Below are 21,998 nucleotides of genomic sequence, written 5' to 3'. Positions count from 1 at the left end.
GCAACTGCATCAAAAGTATAGTTCATAAGTTTGTCTTTTCAGTGGAAGATGCAACTTCCATGGGATGACAACTATTTTCATTTCCTCACAGAGTTTTCATCATGTGTTGATGTTTGGATCTTACATCATATGTTTGCTTTGGGGCATGGATGATGTCCTTTACACCTCTGATTGGGAGGATCCCTCTGAGATGAGAGTTTGAGATCATCTGACATGAACACACGAAGGTGTGAATCCTTAATGAGAGCCATGCATAAGAGAGCAATAACTATGTGCTGATGTTTGTTGTGTAAAGTTCCTGACACACATCCAGTCTAATGGGCTTCATTAGTCAGGTAGAAAGGTGTGTGTGTGTGTGTGTGTGTGTGTGTGTGTGTGTTTGGTAATGTAAAAGCTAAAGGAAGGGAGAAAAAACATATTGTAAGATGCACATATTTACCATAATTTGTGAATTCCATGTGAAAAGTTAGGAATTCCTTGTATCACCACACCGAGGCCTCTGACACCGTTTCATTAATCATTACATTGCATTTAGCTGACGCTTTTATCCAAAGCGACTTAGAATAAGTGCATTCGACCAAGAAGATACAAACTTGAAGAAAACAAAATCATATCAAGTACATCAGGTTTCATAGAGCCAAACATTTCAAGTGCTACCTAACTGGCTTTAGAATAAGCCAGTCATTTATTAGTATATAAGTGCTTTGTTAGTAATTATATCGCTCGAAGTGGAGTCGAAAGAGATTAGTTTTCAGTCTGCGCCGGAAGATGTGCAAGCTTTCTGCTGTCCTGATGTCAATGGGGAGCTCATTCCACCATTTTGGAGCCAGGATAGCAAACCCACGTGTTTTTGCTGATGAGAACTTGGGTCCCCCTCGCAGTGCGGGTGCAGCAAGCCGTTTGGCTGATGCAGAGCGGAGTGCACGTGCTGGGGTGTATGGTTTAACCAACCCACTCTCTTCAGTCTGCGTACAAATGACATGACTTTACACATTGGAAAATGCGTGCAATAGATACGCTAAAGTCAGATTTTGCGTGCCTATCATACGCCAACTATTCCCATTGAGTTCTGAGTCCGAGTTTTGTGTGCATATGAGACGCAAATGGATACGGTCGGGTCTGAGAAGACCGGAAGCTGTGTGGTCCATAAAAACATGTTATTACTCAATATCAAGCCACGATTATTGATTTTATTTGTAATCGTATAATGTCGGACTTTTTTTGCCGTCCGTCAGGAAAAGAAATGGGGCTCAGAGCCTCAGAATACTGAAATCTGTACTTTTTTAAATCTTTTTTTCCTTCTAATTTGTTATTCTTTTCTAAATAACACACTGTTATTTACTCAACAATAACACACAATTAGCCTTGTTTTTATTTATTCGTTTAATTCTATAATCTTGGGCACCGGAATCAGACGTAGACGGTAAACTGATTACCCAAGATCCTCAGCTTGAAGCTCAGGATGTTTTAGCCGCAATGCATGTTGGGATATGGTGTTAATGCAATATGATATCCGATAAAGAAATTCAGAGTTTAGGATGGCCGAAGACACTACACTACCCATAATCCCCAGCTATCGTTTGGGACTACAGTCCCGTTGACAAACCCTGTGATTAATCTTCAAGCTCTGGGATTGGATGTTGGAGTGGCAGTGCGCCAAGGTTACGCCGAGCGTCAAGCTCTTTGAAATGGAACGAAACCACGGCAGACTATTCAAAACTGGACTCGAACGCCCCCCCAGAACTACACATGCTGGCTATTGTGTTTCGCAACATGTTCTCTATGGCACGTCTCTACTGGGAATTGTAGTTTTAAAAGACGTTTTCGTTTTTCCCAAAATTAGAAGTTGACAGTTGTTATAGTTGGTGAGGTCCTGATAATTTATTCCGGGAAATTACTCTGACCTACTAATTGACCTAACCAAAGTTATTGAGTCTATGTAAGTTTACTGGTTGGCTCAGATCCACCAACGTCAGCAAGATCTCATCTCTATTAACTCCCCGAAGAACCAGATTCAATTAACTGCTGTTTCAATTCAGACAGCTCTCTTAAATCTGTTTAAGCGATCCCGAAGGATTTTGATATAAGTAATGAGGTGTGGCCCTACCTAAACGCTTGGTTGATTCCTTGACGTTTTCCTCCCTCGTTTGTACACTTGGCAAGGCGGCTTACGACGGGCTGTCAGGCTTGGGAGCGGACATTTTTCTCAGGCTGTTGGCTGACTTTCCGGACCTGACGATGCCCACCTTCTCCGCGCTCACCACCAAGCATGGGGTGGAGCACCACGTCACCACCGAAGGTCCCCCAGTCTGCGCCAGGGCCCGGCCGTTGACCCCTTCTAAGCTTGCAGTAGCGAGGGCGGAGTTTTCAACCATGGAATGCTTGGGTATCGTCTGCCGTTCTGACAGTCCTTGGGCCTCTCCTCTACACGTCATTTCCAAGCCGAACGGTGGTTGGCGCCCGTGTGGGGATTACCGTCGCCTCAACGACGCCACGACACCTGACCGCTACCCGGTGCCGCACATTCAAGACTTCTCGGCACATCTGGCCGATACGTCGGTGTTTTCGAAAGTGGACCTGGTGCGTGGTTACCACCAGGTGCCCATGCATCCCCTGGATGTCCCTAAGACAGCAGTGATAACGCCGTTTGGACTTTTTCGAGTTCCTGCAGATGCGTTTTGGGCTCAAGAACACCGCCCAAACGTTCCAGCGCCTGATGGATTCGGTGCTGCGGGACCTGCCGTTCGTGTTCGTCTACCTGGACGACATACTCGTCGCCAGCGCTTCGGTGGAAGAGCACCTGTCACACCTCCGAGCCCTTTTCACAAAGCTCAGCCAACACGGGTTGATCATCAATCCTGCAAAGTGCCAGTTCGGGGTTTTTGATATTGACTTCCTCGGGCACCGCGTCACCAAAGGCGGCACAGCACCCCTGCCGGCGAAGGTGGAGGCTGTTGCGGCTTTTCCTCGCCCGCTCACAGCCCGATCGCTCCGTGAGTTTCTGGGGATGGTGACTTTCTACCACCGTTTCATCGCCCAGGCCGCTCACATTATGCGGCCGCTGTATGAGGCTTTGAAGGGTACGACCCCCATCCAGGCGATCAACTGGACGGCAGAAGCTGGGTCTGCTTTCACGGAGGTCAAGACCGCATTGGCTCAAGCGGCCCTATTGGCGCACCCATCTCCATTACCACAGACGCATCGGACTACAGTGCACGAGCAGTGGGTGGAGGGTGCTTGGCAGCCACTCGCCTTTTTCAGCCGCCAGCTGACGTCCAGAGAACGCAGGTACAGCGCTTTTGACCGAGAGCTCCTTGGACTTTATTTGGCCGTTCGGCACTTCCGTTTTTTGCTGGAAGGCCCTGAATTTACGGCGTTTGTCGACCACAAGCCGTTCACGTTCGCCATGTCTAAAGTGGCGGAGCCTTGGTCGGCACGTCAGCAGCGGCAGCTTTCCTACATCTCGGAGTTCACCACAGACATTAAGCACGTGGCTGGCAAGTCGAACCTGGTTGAAGATTGCCTTTCCAGGGTCGTCATCGGAGCCGTCCAGTTGGGCCTGGACTATACTCGCATGGCGGCGGACCAGGTCACAGACCCCGGCGTCAAGGCTCTGAAGGTGGAGGGCGCGGGGCCGCGCTTGGAGGACGAGGTGTTCGGCGACGCGGGCGTTACCCTCCTGTGTGACGTCTCCACGGGCCTGTCGCGGCCAGTCGTTCCCACCAGCTGGAGGCGCTCGATGTTCGAGGCAGTGCACGGACTGTCACACCCCGGTGTTAAGCCTTCGGTGCCCTTGGTGGCCGCGAAGTTCGTCTGGCATGGGCTGAAAAAGGACGTGAGGACTTGGGCTGGTGAGTGCGTGGCTTGTCAGCGCGCTAAGGTGCACCGCCACATGAAGGCCCCTTTGGAGCGTTTCCTTCTGCCTGAGAGGAGGTTTGACCACGTCATCATCGACCTGGTTGGTCCATTGCCCTCCTCTCAGGGCTTTTCCTACCTCCTCACCATGGTGGACAGGACGACCCGTTGGCCGGAGGCGGTTCCTCTTGTGTCGACATCAGCCGCAGACAATGCCAGGGCTTTCATTGCGACGTGGGTGTGTCGTTTTGGCACCCCGTCAGACATTTCATCGGACAGGGGCTCACAGTTCACGTCCGAGCTCTGGAACGCCGTGGCGAGTGGTCTGGGGGTTAAGCTGCATTATTTCGGAAAAATAATGTATTGAAGTCAATGGAGAGAGAAAACTTATCTTTCGATCCCGTTTGAATTGTGCCATAAATTACACATATGATGTTTGTCAATCTTAAAAAATAATTTCCATGTCAAAAAAGTCACAGTTTGTCGTTAAACTGTTGAAATATAAGACTATGAAAAATACGCAACTAGAAAGACTACAAATCCCAGAGTAAGTGATGTCACAATTGTTTTCCTCCACTAAGAGATAGCTAAGATCAGCGCCATATAGATATAATCTATCTATATGGCGCTGGCTAAGATAAGATAACTTTAACAAGATGCCTGTGTGCTCAGTACTAGTTTGTTAGCATACCAGTAATGGGTCTTGCTCGTTCTTTCGCTTCCCGTATGATGAAAGGACCAGGAGTGGCTGGATCAAGTTAGCTACCTAGCTAGTAGCTAGCACGTTAGTTAGCATTACAGCCATGTCATTTTTATTAGCCTTAATATGAAGTAACATTAAGTAACCCAAAATGTTAAACAGTAAGAGTAGTAGTCATATTTCGCGAACCCTTTAAAGAGTACTGTCACCGGTATGATCATTCTATAATACACCATTTAAGCCCGGGGGAGAAATGCTAACGCTAGTATCGGCGATCGACGATCTTTTCTACTTCATGCTATCTGCACAAATGGTTGACATTAAACATTAAAAATACCAGGCAGTTCAGAGAGAATCAAAGGAAGGCAGGCAGGCAGCTTTGCATGACATTCTTCTGGACGTGTTTCATTGTGGTGATAGTGAGGGTAGTCAATCGTTTTGTTGACAGGACAGTAGTGACGGCCATCTTGGTGACGTGTGTTGTTCTGCGAGACCGAGATGTAGTTCATTGAGCGTTTCACACAAACAAATGTGTTACTTCACAGTTTTACGACACATTTTTTTTGTTTTGACTTGCAAAATTATCTTTGAAATTGACAAACATCATATGTGTAATTCGTGGCACAATTCAAACGGGATCGAAAGATAATCTTTCTCTCTCCATTGACTTCAATACATAATTTTTTCTAAATAAGGTCCCATGGAGGTCGACCGGAAGGGGAGGGACTTCGCCACTCAATTTGTTTCAACTCTGAGTATAAAGTGAAATCAATTTAGACTAGAGATGTCCCGATCCGATCACGTGATCGGGGATCGGAGCCGATCACATGATCGGGGATCGGAGCCGATCACGTGATTTTCATAAGATCGGAAGAAAAAAATCGGGGATCGGTATTTTTTTTTTTTTTTTTTAAATACTTTTTTAAAATGTTGTATTCAATGTTACAAAACAAAAATGACCATGTTCAAGTCTTAAAGTCATCCTGAGGCCTTAGTTTTGGTTTCAAATTACACAACATCATGTATGTGTTGCTTCTTTGGGGCTTGTTTTCATAGACCTGGTTGCTTATTTCTCTCAAATCTGGCAACAGAGTGGGCAGGGCGCAGTGTCTAATCGTAGCAGTAAGCTAACGAGTACTGAAAGCTTTATTTTGTTTGGATCCAATGCTGCACAACTGAACTGATCCAATGCTGCTGTGAAAGAAAGAAGCTATATCCATGTTGGATAGAATATCCAATTTAAATAAAAAAATAACCTTGAGTGACAACTTGAATGCTTTTTTTCCTCTTAATGAATTGCATAAAGATCGGATCGGGAAAAATCGGTATCAGCAAATTGTCAACATCAAATGATCGGAATCGGATCGGGAGCAAAAAAAGGTGATCGGGACATCCCTAATTTAGACAACTTAAAAAACAATGTTAACACAACTACAACCTTTAAGTCATATCAACGATATGTACTTGAGTTCATTTTTGAAACAAAGTTTGTCTTCAAGTTGACTTGATTTGCTTTTTCAATGCAGCAGGTGGACTTTCATTTTCAATTTAAACTGACATGAAATGTTTTACAGTATAGTCTCACCACACCGAGGCCACTGACACCCTTTCATTGATCCTTTCAGAAATAAATGGTTTTACTGTGTACAGGAAGTATAAGGATGCTTCTAACAAAGGGGGACAGCTAAGCACGACAGCAAGATGTTCAACACAATTGGTCAGATCTTCCTTTGAATACCTTGGCATAAGCGTTTCCTGGGTGGTTGAGCAACACGATACCTTGATATAAAAGAGGAGTTAGCCCTTGACCATCACTCAAGATTGAAGAGACATGTCTGCCAGAAACCTGAACAATGTCTAGAGCCTTTAATATTCCTGGGCAAATCTCATCCATACCTGGCGCTGTGATATTGGGATATGGGTAAAGCTTCCCTATAATCTTCCAACTTTTCATTATCCATCGACAAGATTTTGGATGTGTTTGGGAGCCCTTCAAAGTGCCTGACAGTATCAGGATATCAGCAGCTCTCCTCCTGAGCTGAACACTCTGAAACCCTGTGTCCCTTTCCTGAGTCATCTGGAGGCTGCCAGACCTTTCTTGAGACCAACCAACAGTCAATCTCATTGGCCTTCCCAATCTCTTGGCTTTATGTCGTTTTTGTTTCAAAAATAACTCAACAACCAGGCCCAAAAGGTTAAATGACCTAATCCATTGTCTCGAAGCAAGTTGGCTTCATTGATCCTTTGACCATAACTCTGAGGAGCCACTCCCACAATGTAACTTATCAGCATGGCCCACCTGGTTTCAAAAATGTCACTTTACACTGTAAAACCACTCTTGATGAGAAGGAAAAAGTGGCATCCATAATAAAATAAGATGATATCAATGCCGGGAATTACGAAAAAAATAAGTTGCATGGAAGTGATGAAGACTGAGAGGAAGATGACTGCAGAAACAAAGTAGAGCTTAGGGATTTCAGTCTTAGCTAGAGAGAAAGTAATCGTAAGAGCAGGACAGATGAGAAGAGATATATCAGCTGCATAACGGAGAGCTTTGCCAGAACACAGCAGCTTCTCAACACGTCTCTCTAAAGATGGAGACTTCCCAAATGGATGAACTCTGCTTTCCACAACTCTTCAACAAATCCTGTAGGAAGCCTACGCCAGCTCAGTCAGATGTCCTGCTCGCTTACACCCTGCTGTCCTTCATTGCTCTGATCACTGCAGCTCTCAACCTGCTGGTCATCATCTCTATCTCCCACTTCAGGCACAGACAAACTTTCAGCTTAAGCTTGTATATGTTCATGATTGAAAAGTAACATGATTTAGCAATGAATATATTCCTTTTAATGAATGTTTCAGATAATAGTTGTGCTGTTTTAAATGATAACATATTCAAACATGACGTTGTGTGAGAAAATATTAAAAGCAGACACTCCAAAACAAATGCATATCCATTCAATTCTTTGTTTGTGTTTTAGTGCTGTTGTTTGTCACAAGCTATTGTTGATAATCTTATTTATGATGATATTCTTCCTTTCCAGGCAGCTCCACACCCCCACTAACCTCCTCATCCTCTCCCTGGCTGTCTCAGACTTCATCGTAGGCCTCATTTTGATGCCTGTTAAAATCCTTCTAACAGAGGCTTGCTGGTACTTGGGTGACCTGATGTGTGCTCTGTGTAATATTGTTGGTTTTACCATTACATCTTCTACGGTTGGAAACATGGTGCTCATATCCATTGATCGTTATTTTGCTATTTGTGACCCTCTACATTACACCACCAGAGTAACTCTCAACAGAACAAAAATCTGCATCTGCCTTTGTTGGATTTGCTCTGTTATCTATAATTGTCTAATTTTAAAGGACTTTCTAAGACAACATGATTCACAGAATTCTTGCCATGGAGATTGTGTAGCTGTCATTGACAATATCACAGGAGCTGTTGACATAGTTGTTAACTTCATTGCCCCCATTACTGTTATCATAGTTCTGTATATCAGAGTGTTTGTGGTGGCTGTGTCTCAGGCTCGAGCCGTGAGATCTCGTGTTATCGCTGTCACTATTCAACGTTCAGTTGGTGCAACTGCTAAGAAATCTGAGATGAAAGCAGCCAGGACTCTTGGTGTTGTTGTCCTTGTGTTTCTAATATGTTTTTTTCCATATTACTCTCCATCCCTTATAGGTGAGGATATTGAACATAGTAGTTCAACCTCACCCATTGTAGTCTGGTTGCTGTATTTTAACTCTTGTCTGAACCCAGTGATTTATGCCTTGTTATACCCCTGGTTTAGAAAATCTATCAAGCTCATTGTTACCCTTAAAATACTTCAGTCTTACTCGTGTGATTCTAAAATACTGTAATGACGGGCTGGGGTTGAGATGGACATATTTTTGCTATTGTTGCTGAGCCAGAATGCAATGTGTAATGGCTGAAGAAATATTAGACATTATTTAATGTAGTAAAACATATGTAACTAAAAGATATTAAATAATTGAATACAAAATAAAACTTGAAAAGATTACATTGTGTGGAAGAAGTAGTAGTTTTTGACCTGTGTTGATTTCAGTTTGACCAGTATTCTGGTAATGATATGTTCAATTGTTAATTTTGTAAACAATATGCAGTACAGACTGATTGAGTATGTCGTTGTATATCAGTGTGCAACTTCAGAGGAAAGACAGAGCTGTCGTGTGTGTGTGTGTGTGTGTGTGTGTGTGCGCGTGCGTGCGTGCGTGCGTGTGTGTGTGTGTGTGTGTGTGTGTGTTTGCGGTGTGGTGATGAGGCCCATGATCGTAGCTGCTCATGCTAGCTTGTCTCAGCTAAAGGTGGAACGGAGATTTGGTGCGTGGAGTTCAACTCTGAACCTATCTGGGGTCAGAGTTCAATTTCACGCACCAAATCTCCATTTCACTTACATATGTACATACAAAATGTGTGCTTTTAAAATGTTATATTCAATATTGTCTTTTTAAAAATTAAAAATGTATAGATAACAAACTGTCCTTCACTGCAAACATCGCTGCTACAACCCGCTGCTGCAGATACACGCTTTACAACATCAGGAGGATACGTCCCCAGCTGACCCAGACATCAGCGCAGATTCTGGTCCAGGCTCTCGTCATCTCACGCCTAGACTACTGCAACTCCCTCCTGGCTGGTCTACCTGCATGTGCCATCCGACCTCTGCAGCTCATCCAGAATGCAGCGGCTCGTCTGGTCTTCAACCTTCCCAAATTCTCCCACACCACACCGCTCCTCCGCTCCCTTCACTGGCTTCCAGTAACTGCTAGAATCCACTTCAAGACACTGGTACTTGCGTACCATGCTGCGAATGGATCTGGCCCTTCCTACATCCAGGACATGGTTAAACCGTACACCCCAGCACGTGCACTCCGCTCTGCATCAGCCAAACAGCTCGCTGCACCCGCACTGCGAGGGGGACCCAAGTTCCCGTCAGCAAAAACACGTGGGTTTGCTATCCTGGCTCCAAAATGGTGGAATGAGCTCCCCATTGAAATCAGGACAGCAGATAGCTTACACATCTTCCGACGCAAACTGAAAACTCATCTCTTTAGACTCCACTTCGAGCGATAGAATTACTAACAAAGCACTTATATACTAATAAAGGGCTGGCTTTCTAAATGCCAGTTGAGTAGCACTTGAAATGTTTGGCTCTATGAAACCTGATGTACTTATATGATTCTGTTTTCTTAAAGGTTGTATCTTCCTGGTCGAATGCACTTATTGTAAGTCGCTTTGGATAAAAGCGTCAGCTAAATGCAATGTAATGTAATGTAATATTCAATAATTTTTTTAGACGGAGCTCCATGGTGACTTGTGCTATTTTTAGAACATGCACGCGGGCGACCAATTTCCCCCCTGCGGGCGACTTAGTGCCCGTGGGCACCGCGTTGGCTACCCCTGCCTTAGGGTATAAGAACAGTTAACGTTTGTTAGTTAACTAATCCTAAAGATGTCATGAGACGAGGACGTTTAAAACATATACAGTTATAGCTATCAGAGAGAAAAACATGTGACATTTGTGTGGTGGGCTGCATGATAAAATGTGTGTGTGTTCATTGCAGTGGCTATATGTGCTGTATGATTACTGCTCAACTATAGGCCTACCTGTGTTTGTGTTTTATTTGATTCCTCTCTGTTTTATTCTTTCATGTTGTGAGTGCTACATTTCCACAACATCTTGGAGTAGTTGATTTAAACATATGTGTGTGTGTGTGTTGAAGATGTTTAAGGGGAATGTGTGTGCGTTCTGTCATGACTCCAAAGCATTGTTGTGGGACTGCTCGAGGGCAGAGGGACATAGACACACACACACACTGTAAGGAGATGGAGAGAAACAGCTGGAATCAACGACTGCTGACTCATGGCCTAGGGCCCCGCCCCGAAGTGAAAACGGCCAATGAAGAACTAACAACTCACTGTCTAGGGCCCGCCCAGAAGTGAAATCGCCAATAACAAATAGCTAGGGTGGAGCAACCGACACAACTCCTCCCCACTTGTGTGTATAAATATTATGATATTCCTATGCATAGGGCTGTCTTCTCACTGGCTGTCGTGATACACATTACCACACAGTGGTAGAATTCAGCCCGGAGTGCTCTGTAATTTGTACTGTTGCAGGGTACTCTGTATTTTGTATTGTTGTTTTTTACCATTAAAACAGATGATTGTTTAACCTTTATCCTGGTGCTTTGAGTTCCTTCTTTTGTGAACCAGCTCATCAAGGGACGCGAGGAGCAGAGGTGAACCTTCCCACCATTCGATTGGGTGGTGCTCCAACAATATATATTGTGTATATATATATATGCTATATGCTCTGACCGTTCCACTTCCTGCCTGCCCTACCTTACGATACGGCTGCGACGCGTAAAAAATAGGATTCATCCTAATTTTAGAGGAGCCCTGCGCCGAGGCGCTTCTGGGACGCTTCTGGGACGCTTCTGAGCCGTAACGTGCCGCGTGTGGTGGAATAGCACCCATTGACTAGAGTGGCCGCGATCGCCGTGAGCACCGCGGCGCAGCCGTAACGCGCCCGTAACGCGCCCGTAACGCGCCCGTAACGCGCCCGTAACGCGCCGCAGACGGACCCGGTGGAATCTAGGGTTCAGCCTCACTGGCTCGCGGAGTCTGTCTGCACGCGCGTGAAAAGTTTCTCACACTTTGGGGCGGAGCCACTGGACTTTGATTGACAGCTGCCAGGAAGCCCAGAGTTGCCAGGTTTGATAAATACCTGAACTATCAATTAACTATCGAAACATTAATTCTAGGAGTGTAATACTTTTACAAGCACTATATGCATTCATTATGACAATATCATACTATTACTATAGGAGTGTTCTATAGCAGGGGTTCCCAAAGTGGGGGTCCCGAGACCCCGAGTGGGGGTCGCGAGATGATTACAAAATAAAAATGGAAAATAAAAAAATAAAAAATGTATTAAAAACAAATGATTACATTTTTTTATATATATATTTTTTAAATCATTATTAATAATAAGGTTTGCATAGACATTTTCAGGGGCGGACTAGCCATCTGTATAATTTCCCCGCAACGAGGCTCTGTTTCTCAAACATTACAAACGAATTAATTCACTAGCACCGTTTGCGTGCCTGCTTCATAAAGCCAAACCGCGTGGAAACCCCTCACATCGACAACAACAACAACAACAATGGCCGATTGTGCTCCAGCTTCCTCTGTACCTCTTCGGAAGACCAGATTCCTAGTAGGTAGCTGGTCTCTTCATTGGACCACTGCTGCTTGTGAAGTTTCTCCATCGTTGTGTACAAACTGGATAAAACGCCGGCTTTTTATTGTTGTTCAGGAGTTGATCTGCCCCTGCCCCCGCCTCAACGTAAGCGTGACGTATGTGGTGCTTTTGCTCTGGCCGGAAAATTTGTTGGTGCTTGAAACAAACCGGATTCCGGAGCTAAGAGGCTGCTCCGCTGCGGTGTGAAGCGGCCCTGAAACACCGTTGGTGTGAATGAGATATAGGCAAGGGTGTAACTTTGGTTTGAGAAGTGGGGGGGGACAAAACAGGGGATCCTCCGCAATGAAACATTGTTCTCTATTTAATTCCATTTCCTGCCTTTCTACAAATATATATTAGGAACTATGGTGTTAACTAATCCAAGAAAAATGTTTAGTGTATATAATGAGTGTGCAAACTTATCTATCCATGAACCTGTCTTATTTGTGATTACCTCACATCCTATAGGGGGGTCCGGGGGCATGCACCCCCGGTAAGATTTTTTTCTTTAATTTGAAGGAAAGCAACAATCTGGTGCACAAATTAAGAGATTTATGGATACAACTCTCAACACTCATATGAAACAGAACTGTATATATTTCAATACTCCAAAAATCATTAACCAATAACACATCATTGATATACTCCTCTCTCCTATCTTTATCTTACCTAGTCTGCATTCTTTCTTTTTTATTTATGCATATTTTACTAATCACTTCCCTTTCAAACTGTGTTTTTAATTTTTTACTGACATTGGAATTATTTTTTAACTTATTTTGAACAACTATATTAAATAGATGGAAATATTTGTTTAGATCAAACCGTTTGAGACCCACTGAGATAACTAAAGTTTACAATCATTCAGCGAGTCCTTTACCTCCCTGAGCTGACGTTATCTCAGCCTCTCAGTCCGACAGGAGAGGACTCTCCCTCTCCTTATTGTTGAAAAAGCTTCTAATCTCCGTTAGCTCCGAGCTAGCACCAGATACTAACAACAACCCCTGTAACTCTCTCTGTCTCTCTCTCTCTGTCTCTCTCTGTCTCTCTCTCTCTCACACAGAAACTGCGCTCCTGCCACACACACAAACAGACGCTCCTCCGTGACGATGACCACTTGCGTAAAAAAAAAAAACACATTTGAAAAGTGGGGGGGACACAAACGGGATTTTGAAAAGTGGGGGGGACATGTCCCCCCTGTCCCCAGTGGAAATTACGCCCATGGGTATAGGACACTATACAACTCTTACAGTATACTATAGTAATACTATAGTTCATTTATAGTTCATTTCGTAAGAGGTGCATACAGCAGACAGTAGCTAGCAGTTTTCGACAGATACAGCCCACTCAAAAATATATTGTTTTATATAAAATTAATTAATTGTAATTGTACACTTTACGAATATATTATTTGTTTATGGACAACTTTACCATTCAATCTCGTCCGACTGATATTGCTGCTGTCACTCCTCGGCTCTTGGTAGTTCAGGCATTTATCAAACCTTGCAATTCCAGGTTTCCTGGCAGCTGTCAATCAAAGTCCAGTGGCTCCGCCCCAAAGTGTCAGAAACTTTTCACGCGCGCGCAGAAAGACTCCGCGAGCGAGTGAGGCTGACACTCCCGCAAGCGAGCAAGAGGGCTGTCTCTGCTCGCGGGGGTTTAATCTGCACGCGAGGGTCATTTCATGCGCGTGTAAAAGCACATTTTCCGCTCGTGAGTAGCTTGTTTTGCGCGCTAGAATATTGACCCAAATCTGACTCCATATAAAGCTTCCCTATAATCTTCCAACTTTTCATTATCCATCGACAACATTTTGGATGTGTTTGGGAGATTTTCAAAGTGCCTGACAGTATCAGGATATCAGCAGCTCTCCTCTTGAGCTGAACACTCTGAAACCCTGTGTCCCTTTCCTGAGTCATCTGGGGGCTGCCAGAACTTTCTTGAGACGAACCAACCGTCAATCTCATTGGCCTTCCCAATCTCTTGGCTTTATGTCGTTTTTGTTTCAAAATAACCCTGGAACAACCAGGCCCAAAAGGCTAAATGTCTAAACCATTGAATCAAGTTGGCTTCATTGACCCTTTGACCATAACTCTGAGGAGCCACTCCCACAATGTAAGTTATCAGCATGGCCCACTTGGTTTCAATACTTCACGAAAAATGTTGATCTTTTAACCTGTTAAGCCCTGAGCCTGTTTTTCAGGTCTCAGCTCGAAAATGACATTCCCAGAACAAATGACCATATCTTCCCTTCTAAAAGGGTTACATTAATAATCTTTTTTCTCAAAGTAATGATAAACCTGTGAGTTGGATGTAGAACAGTCAGAATCAAAATAGATGTCTTTCATTTGAAAGAAAATTCAGATTGAACATAGTAAAAAACTGTAAATTATAGTGTCATTCCAAAAATTCTTTTTTACTTATAATGAAAACTACCCTTGGATGATGGTAAGGTAGACTAAAAGCTTTAGGAATCCAAAGTACAACATATAATAAGTACCCTGTATCAAGATTGATGCAAAACAAGTGGCATTTGACCTTTTTAAAGAGGTTTAGCACAAAAAAACTCCACCTCTGAGGTGATTTGGGTGGAAATGGGGGTTCTACCGTTTCTCTGGAACCCATTGGTAGATTTTGGTGATTGACATCTCTTTCTGACCGTTAGAGCCAATAGAATCGAAGGGGAATCTCCCCACTCATACACATGTTTTGCACCAGAGTGAAGCTATTTCTAGCTCTGACATCTAGAAACGGAAACGCAGGTTTATTGCTCATGGATTATCAGAAATCACTCAAAGGGACACAGACACATCTGATTAACCTATGGATTAACTTCAGTTTATAAAGTCGCAAGTTCGTATCATTGAGTGATAATGTGTGCACCCATCGATTCTGTGTCATCTCACGATGTGAAACGATGGATTGAGATGTGCAGAAAAGATAAATAATAAGGTTTTGTGAGTGAATTTTGGTGCAGTAATCTGTTAGCAGTTTTCGCTCGTTGCTAATTCAGAGGCTCAGCGTTAGCATTGTGGGGTTTTTTTTTAAAAGAAAATTTAAATGATCAGTTAGATGAGTTTCTTCCCATTACATGGATATAAAACATTCATAATTTATTAAATGAACATGCCCTCAGACACTGTTTCCTGCAAGATGTTTCGGGAGGACCCCGGTACCGGTCTCTCGGGCTTAACAGGTTAAGATTCTTTACACTGTAAAACCACTCTTGATGACCAGGACAAAGTGGGCACCATAATCAAATAAGATGATGTCAATGCCGGGAATTACGAAAAAAAAAAAGTTGCATGGAAGTGATGAAGACTGAGATGAAGATGACTGCAGAAAACAAAGTAGAGCTTAGGGATTTCAGTCTTAGCTATAGAGAAAGTAATAGTAGGGGCAGGACATATGAGAAGAGATGTATCAGCTGTAGAACAGAGAGCTTTGCCAGAACACAGCAGCTTCTCAACAGGTCTCTCTAAAGATGGAGACTTCCCAAATGGATGAACTCTGCTTTCCACAACTCTTCAACATATCCTGCAGGAAGTCTACGCCAGCTCAGTCAGATGTCCTGCTCGCTTACATCCTGCTGTCCTTCATCGCTCTGATCACCGCAGCTCTCAACCTGCTGGTCATCATCTCTATCTCCCACTTCAGGCACAGACAAACTTTCAGCTTGAGCTTGTATATGTTCATGATTGAAAATTAACATGATTTAGCAACGCATATATTCCTTTCAATGAATGCTTCAGATAATAGTTGTGCTGTTTTAAATGATAACATATTCAAACCTGACGTTGTTTGACAAAATATTTAAAGCAGACACTCCTCAAAAAATGCATATCCATTCAATTGCTTTTTTTGTGTTTTACTGCTGTTTGTTGTTACAAGCTATTGTTGATAATTTTATTTATGATGATGTTCTTCCTTTCCAGGCAGCTCCACACCCCCACTAACCTCCTCATCCTCTCCCTGGCTGTCTCAGACTTCCTTGTGGGCCTAATTTCGATGCCTGTTAAAATCATTTCAACAGAGGCTTGCTGGTACTTGGGTGACCTGATGTGTGCTCTGTATAATATTGTTGATTTTATCATTACCTCTTCTACGGTTGGAAACATGGTGCTCATATCCATTGATCGTTATTTTGCTATTTGTGACCCTCTACATTACACCATCAGAGTAACTGTGAACAGAACAAAAATCTGCATCTGTCTTTGTTGGATTTGCTCTGTTATCTATAATTGTCTAATTTTAAAGGACTTTCTGAGACAACCTGATTCACATAATTCTTGCCATGGAGAATGTGTAGTTGTCATTGACAATATCACAGGAGCTGTTGACATAGTTGTTAACTTTATTGTCCCCATTACTGTTATCATAGTTCTCTATATCAGAGTGTTTGTGGTGGCTGTGTCTCAGGCTCGAGCCGTGCGATCTCATGTTATCGCTGTCACTATGCAACTTTCAGTTGGTGCAACTGCTAAGAAATCTGAGATGAAAGCAGCCAGGACTCTTGGTGTTGTTGTCCTTGTTTTTCTAATATGTTTTTTTCCATATTACACTCCATCCCTTATGGGTGAGGATATTGAACATAGTAGTTCAACCTCACTCATTGTAGTCTGGTTGTTGTATTTTAACTCCTGTCTGAACCCAGTGATTTATGCCTTCTTATACCCCTGGTTTAGAAAATCTATCAAGCTCATTGTTACCCTTAAAATACTTAATTCCTACTCTTGTGATTCTAAAATACTGTAATGACGGACTGTGGTTGATATATATTCTAAAAAACCTCAGTTCAGATGGACATATTTTTACTATTGTTGCTGAGTCACTCAATTAAAGTCAGAATGCAATGTGTAATGATTACACATTACATACAGTAATGTAGTAAAACATTATGTTACAATAAAATATTCAATATTTGTTGTTTGCCTTGAAAATAAAACTGGAAAATATTACATTGCGCAGAAGAAGTAATAGTTTTTTACTTGTGCTGACTTCAGTGTGAACAGTATTCTGGTTAATTTAGTAGACAGTATGCATGACAGACTGATCGATTACGTTGTTGGCAGTAGGTCAGTGTGCAACTTCAAACAAAAAGACAGAGCTGTCGTGTGTGTGTGTGTGTGTGTGTGTGTGTGTGTGTGTGTGTGTGTGTGTCTGTGTGTGTGTGTGTGTGTGTCTGTGTGTGTGTGTGTGTGTTTGTCTGTGTTAATGTAGAAGCTAAAGGAATGGAGAAAAACATATTGTAGGATGCTCAAGTTACAAATTTAACATAATTTGTGAATTCCATGTGAAAAGTTAGGAATTCCTGTAAAACATCACAGCCCCATTTAGTTATGTCAAATGACATTGTCTCTTTGATTCAAAGAGCTTTGACAAGTTTTTGAATTTGAACTCAGCTTTTCTAGTTTTAGAAGGTTAAACTTACATTTATTCACTGTTGACAACTGAAACATTTTGTCACATTGACTCAACTTGCCTTCACAAATCAGTTGAAAAAAGAAAAAAAAGAAAAAGGCGGGAGCACAGGTTTGAGAGCTAAAGAAAAAAACGTATGCTTCCACATTTGAGTTAAAACTGAATGTAAGGTTTAAGCATGGATGTAATCAACTGGTATATCCTAAAGATGTCATATTTTAATTCGGACTAAAGTAAAGTCTCATTTTGATTTAAATGAGAGGACTACTGCCGCTGGCGGAGGAACTCTGTGGAACTGCAGCGGGGATCCAATTTAGGCGGAGTGATATGTGAACCTATACAGTCTGAAACACCGGCTAGGACCGTGACGGACGGTAACTGTGTGGAATGTGGTTACCAATTCACAATGAACCCTCTTTTTCATATTCAGTAGATTTTCTAAAAACTGTTCGGAAACTATTGAACCATTATGTAAACACTCAAATGTTTTGTTTTGTATTTGAAACAATGTACACTTGTTTACAATGTATGTAAACTTGCAATTAAAGTTAATATTGTGGTGACAGTTACGGGACATAATTCACTGTGGCTTATAGTGTGTGTTGCAACCCGGACCCGTTAGTGAGGGTACTGGGGTGAGAGTTCATTCATGCTAGCTGGTTTCACAGAGCAGCTCATGTACTCACGTTGTCTGGATTAATAATAATAAAGTATGGAAATCCATTCTGAATGCACCGCCTCTGACTCCCGTTCATCGGCTCTACAATATAACTAATAGATCTAAGTTGAAGTAAATATATTATTACAATCTTCTTAAATTGAAATGATGACTTATATAAATGTAGAACTTGAAAGTGTGAGTTATAATAATACTGAAATGTGAGTTTATTTGAATAGGTAAATAACGTGTTCTTGCACTGATAATGTAAGATTGGTATAGTCACACCCATCTACTTCCGGTCCATGGGACCTTATTTCGGAAAAATAATGTATTGAAGTCAATGGAGAGAGAAAACGTATCTTTCGATCCCGTTTGAATTGTGCCATAAATTACACATATGATGTTTGTCAATCTTAAAAAATAATTTCCATGTCAAAAAAGTCACAGTTTGTCGTTAAACTGATGAAATATAAGACTATGAAAAATACGCAACTAGAAAGACTACAAATCCCAGAGTAAGTGATGTCACAATTGTTTTCCTCCACTAAGAGATAGCTAAAATCAGCGCCATATAGATATAATCTATCTATATGGCGCTGGCTAAGATAAGATAACTTTAACAAGATGCCTGTGTGCTCAGTACTAGTTTGTTAGCATACCAGTAATGGGTCTTGCTCGTTCTTTCGCTTCCCGTGTGATGAAAGGACCAGGAGTGGCTGGATCAAGTTAGCTACCTAGCTAGTAGCTAGCACGTTAGTTAGCATTACAGCCATGTCATTTTTATTAGCCTTAACATGAAGTAACATTAAGTAACCCAAAATGTTAAACAGTAAGAGTAGTAGTCATATTTCGCGAACCCTTTGAAGAGTACTGTCACCGGTATGATCATTCTATAATACACCATTTAAGCCCGGGGGAGAAATGCTAACGCTAGTATCGGCGATCGACGATCTTTTCTACTTCATGCTATCTGCACAAATGGTTGACATTAAACATTAAAAATACCAGGCAGTTCAGAGAGAATCAAAGGAAGGCAGGCAGGCAGCTTTGCATGACATTCTTCTGACACCCTTTCATTAATCCTTTCAGAAGTAAATGGTTTTACTTTGTACAGGAAGTATAAGGAGGCTTCTAACAAAGGGGGACAGCTAAGCACGACAGCAAGATGTTCAACACAATTGGTCAGATCTTCCTTTGAGTACCTTGGCATAAGCTTTTCCTGGGTGGTTGAGCAACATGATACCTTGATATAAAAGAGGAGTTAGCCCTTGACCATCACTCAAGATTGAAGAGACATGTCTGCCAGAAACCTGAACAATGTCTAGACTCTAGAGCCTTTAATATTCCTGGGCAAATCTCATCCATAACTGGCGCTGTGATATTGAGATATGGGTAAAGCTTCCCTATAATCTTCCAACTTTTCATTATCCATCGACAACATTTTGGATGTGTTTGGGAGCCCTTCAAAACGCCTGACAGTATCAGGATATCAGCAGCTCTCCTCCTGAGCTGAACACTCTGAAACCCTGTGTCCCTTTCCTGAGTCATCTGGGAGCTGCCAGACCTTTCTTGAGACGAACAAACAGTCAATCTCACTGGCCTTCCCAATGTCTTGGCTTTATGTCGTTTTTTTTTCAAAATAACCCTGGAACAACCAGGCCCAAAAAGCTACATGACCTAATCCATTGTCTAGAAGCAAGTTGGCTTCATTGATCCTTTGACCATAACTCTGAGGAGCCACTCCCACAATGTAACTTATCAGCATGGCTCACTTGGTTTCAAAAATGTCACTTTACACTGTAAAACCATTCTTGATGAGAAGGAAAAAGTGGCATCCATAATAAAATAAGATGATGTCAATGCCGGGAATTACGAAAAAAATAAGTTGCATGGAAGTGATGAAGACTGAGTTGAAGATGACTGCAGAAACAAAGTAGAGCTTAGGGATTTCAGTCTTAGCTAGAGAGAAAGTAATAGTAGGGGCAGGACAGATGAGAAGAGATATATCAGCTGTAGAACAGAGAGCTTTGCCAGAACACAGCAGCTTCTCAACACGTCTCTCTAAAGATAGAGACTTCCCAAATGGATGAACTCTGCTTTCCACAACTCTTCAACAAATCCTGCAGGAAGCCTACGCCAGCTCAGTCAGATGTCCTGCTCGCTTACATCCTGCTGTCCTTCATCGCTCTGATCACTGCAGCTCTCAACCTGCTGGTCATCATCTCTATCTCCCACTTCAGGCACAGACAAACTTTCAGCTTAAGCTTGTATATGTTCATGATTGAAAAGTAACAGGATTTTGCAACGCATATATTCCTTTCAATGAATGCTTCAGATAATAGTGCTGTTTTAAATGATAACATATTCAAACATGACGTTGTGTGAGAAAATATTTAAAGCAGACACTCCACAACAAAAGCATATCCATAAAACTTATTTTTTTGTGTTTTAGTGCTGTTTGTTGTTTCAAGCTATCATTGATAATCTTATTTATGATGATATTCTTCCTTTCCAGGCAGCTCCACACCCCCACTAACCTCCTCATCCTCTCCCTGGCTGTCTCAGACTTCATCGTGGGCCTCATTTTGATGCCTGGTAAAATTCTTCTAACAGAGACTTGCTGGTACTTGGGTGACCTGATGTGTGCTCTGTATGGTATTGTTAGTTTTACCATTACATCTTCTACTGTCGGAAACATGGTGCTCATATCCATTGATCGTTATTCTGCTATTTGTGACCCTCTACATTACACCATCAGAATAACTCTCAACAGAACAAAAATCTGCATCTGTCTTTGTTGGATTTGCTCTGTTATCTATAATTGTCTAATTTTAAAGGACTTTCTAAGACAACCTGATTCACAGAATTCTTGCCATGGAGAATGTGTAGCTGTCATTGACAATATCACAGGAGCTGTTGACTTAGTTGTTAACTTTATTGCCCCCATTACTGTTATCATAGTTCTCTATATCAGAGTGTTTGTGGTGGCTGTGTCTCAGGCTCGAGCCATGCGATCTCATGTTATCGCTGTCACTATGCAACGTTCAGTTGGTTCAACTGCTAAGAAATCTGAGATGAAAGCAGCCAGGACTCTTGGTGTTGTTGTCCTTGTGTTTCTAATATGTCTTTTTCCATATTACACTCCATCCCTTATGGGTGAGGATATTGAAACTGGTAGTTCAACCTCACCCATTGTACTCTGGTTGATGTATTTGAACTCTTGTCTGAACCCAGTGATTTATGCCTCGTTATACCCCTGGTTTAGAAAATCTATCAAGCTCATTGTTACCCTTAAAATACTTAAGTCCTACTCGTGTGATTCTAAAATACTTTAGAATATCTGAATATTGTTTTTAGATATATTCTAAAAAACCTCTGTTAAGATGGAATTATTTTTGCTATTGTTGCTGAGTCAGAATGCAAGGTGTAATGGCTGAAGAAAGATAAGACATTATTTAATATGAAATAAAACTGGAAAATATTACATTGTGTGGAAGAAGTAGTAGTTTTTGACCTGTGTTGACTTCAGTTTGACCAGTATTCTGGTAATGATATGTTCAATTGTTAATTTAGTAGACAATATGCAGTACAGACTGATTGGGTATGTCGTTGGCAGAAGGTCAGTCTGCAACTTCAAACAAAAAGACAGAGCTGTCGCACGCATGTGTGTGTGTGTGTGTGTGTGTGTGAGAGAGCGAGAGAGAGAAAAAGGAGAGAAGGTTTTACTGACACATAACAGATTTTGTTCTCCAACACACTGACGATGCCATATAACAAGAACAAAAATAAATCTTGTTGAGTGCTAACACATGTTTATTTTACCATTGCCCATGATCATTTACATGTATTACATTATTATTGCAATAATGAGGGATTAAAATGTAGAAAAACATTCACAATGTTTAGGCAATACAAATTAAAGCTTCAAGCAGCGATGATCGGGACCTCGCTAGGTCTGCTCGATTAAGGCAAAAATCATAATCATGATTACGATTATTAAATAAGATTTTTCATTGACTTTGAAAACATCCATTTATTGAACTTTTAAAGGAAAGATTTTGAACAGTATCTTGTTAACAGTTGATTACCCTGA

General features: G+C 42.1%; 3 protein-coding genes across 3 annotated transcripts; all 3 read left to right on the top strand.

The window, feature by feature from the left end:
* Positions 1-7,164: 7,164 nt before the first annotated feature.
* LOC307029741 (trace amine-associated receptor 13c-like) lies at positions 7,165-8,419 on the top strand (the record flags this gene model as incomplete). The annotated part of the gene is made up of 2 exons (XM_079665822.1): positions 7,165-7,322; positions 7,600-8,419. The coding sequence occupies 2 exons, from the start codon at positions 7,165-7,167 to the stop codon at positions 8,417-8,419; spliced, it is 978 nt and encodes a 325-aa protein (XP_079521948.1).
* A 6,903-nt stretch (positions 8,420-15,322) lies between these two features.
* LOC307029740 (trace amine-associated receptor 8a-like) lies at positions 15,323-16,578 on the top strand (the record flags this gene model as incomplete). Its single annotated transcript, XM_079665821.1, has 2 exons — positions 15,323-15,480; positions 15,759-16,578. 2 exons carry the CDS (start codon positions 15,323-15,325, stop codon positions 16,576-16,578), a joined length of 978 nt encoding a protein of 325 aa, XP_079521947.1.
* A 2,787-nt stretch (positions 16,579-19,365) lies between these two features.
* On the top strand, positions 19,366-21,315 carry LOC307026381 (trace amine-associated receptor 8a-like). The gene is made up of 2 exons (XM_079661736.1): positions 19,366-20,145; positions 20,421-21,315. Exons 1-2 carry the CDS (start codon positions 19,988-19,990, stop codon positions 21,238-21,240), a joined length of 978 nt encoding a protein of 325 aa, XP_079517862.1. The 5' UTR covers positions 19,366-19,987; the 3' UTR covers positions 21,241-21,315.
* The last annotated feature ends 683 nt before the right edge of the window (positions 21,316-21,998 follow it).

This window comes from Notothenia rossii (genome assembly GCF_949606895.1).
Source record: "Notothenia rossii genome assembly, chromosome: 2".
Taxonomy (NCBI): domain Eukaryota; kingdom Metazoa; phylum Chordata; class Actinopteri; order Perciformes; family Nototheniidae; genus Notothenia; species Notothenia rossii.
This window is presented reverse-complemented; position numbering and strand designations above follow the sequence as displayed.

Bases quoted from the DNA above. Each gene is read 5' to 3' on its own strand.
- LOC307026381 (XM_079661736.1), top strand. From the start codon at position 19,988: ATGGATGAACTCTGCTTTCCACAACTCTTCAACAAATCCTGCAGGAAG. The intron at 20,146-20,420 runs GCACAGACAAAC...CTTCCTTTCCAG, and splicing joins ATCTCTATCTCCCACTTCAG to GCAGCTCCACACCCCCACTA.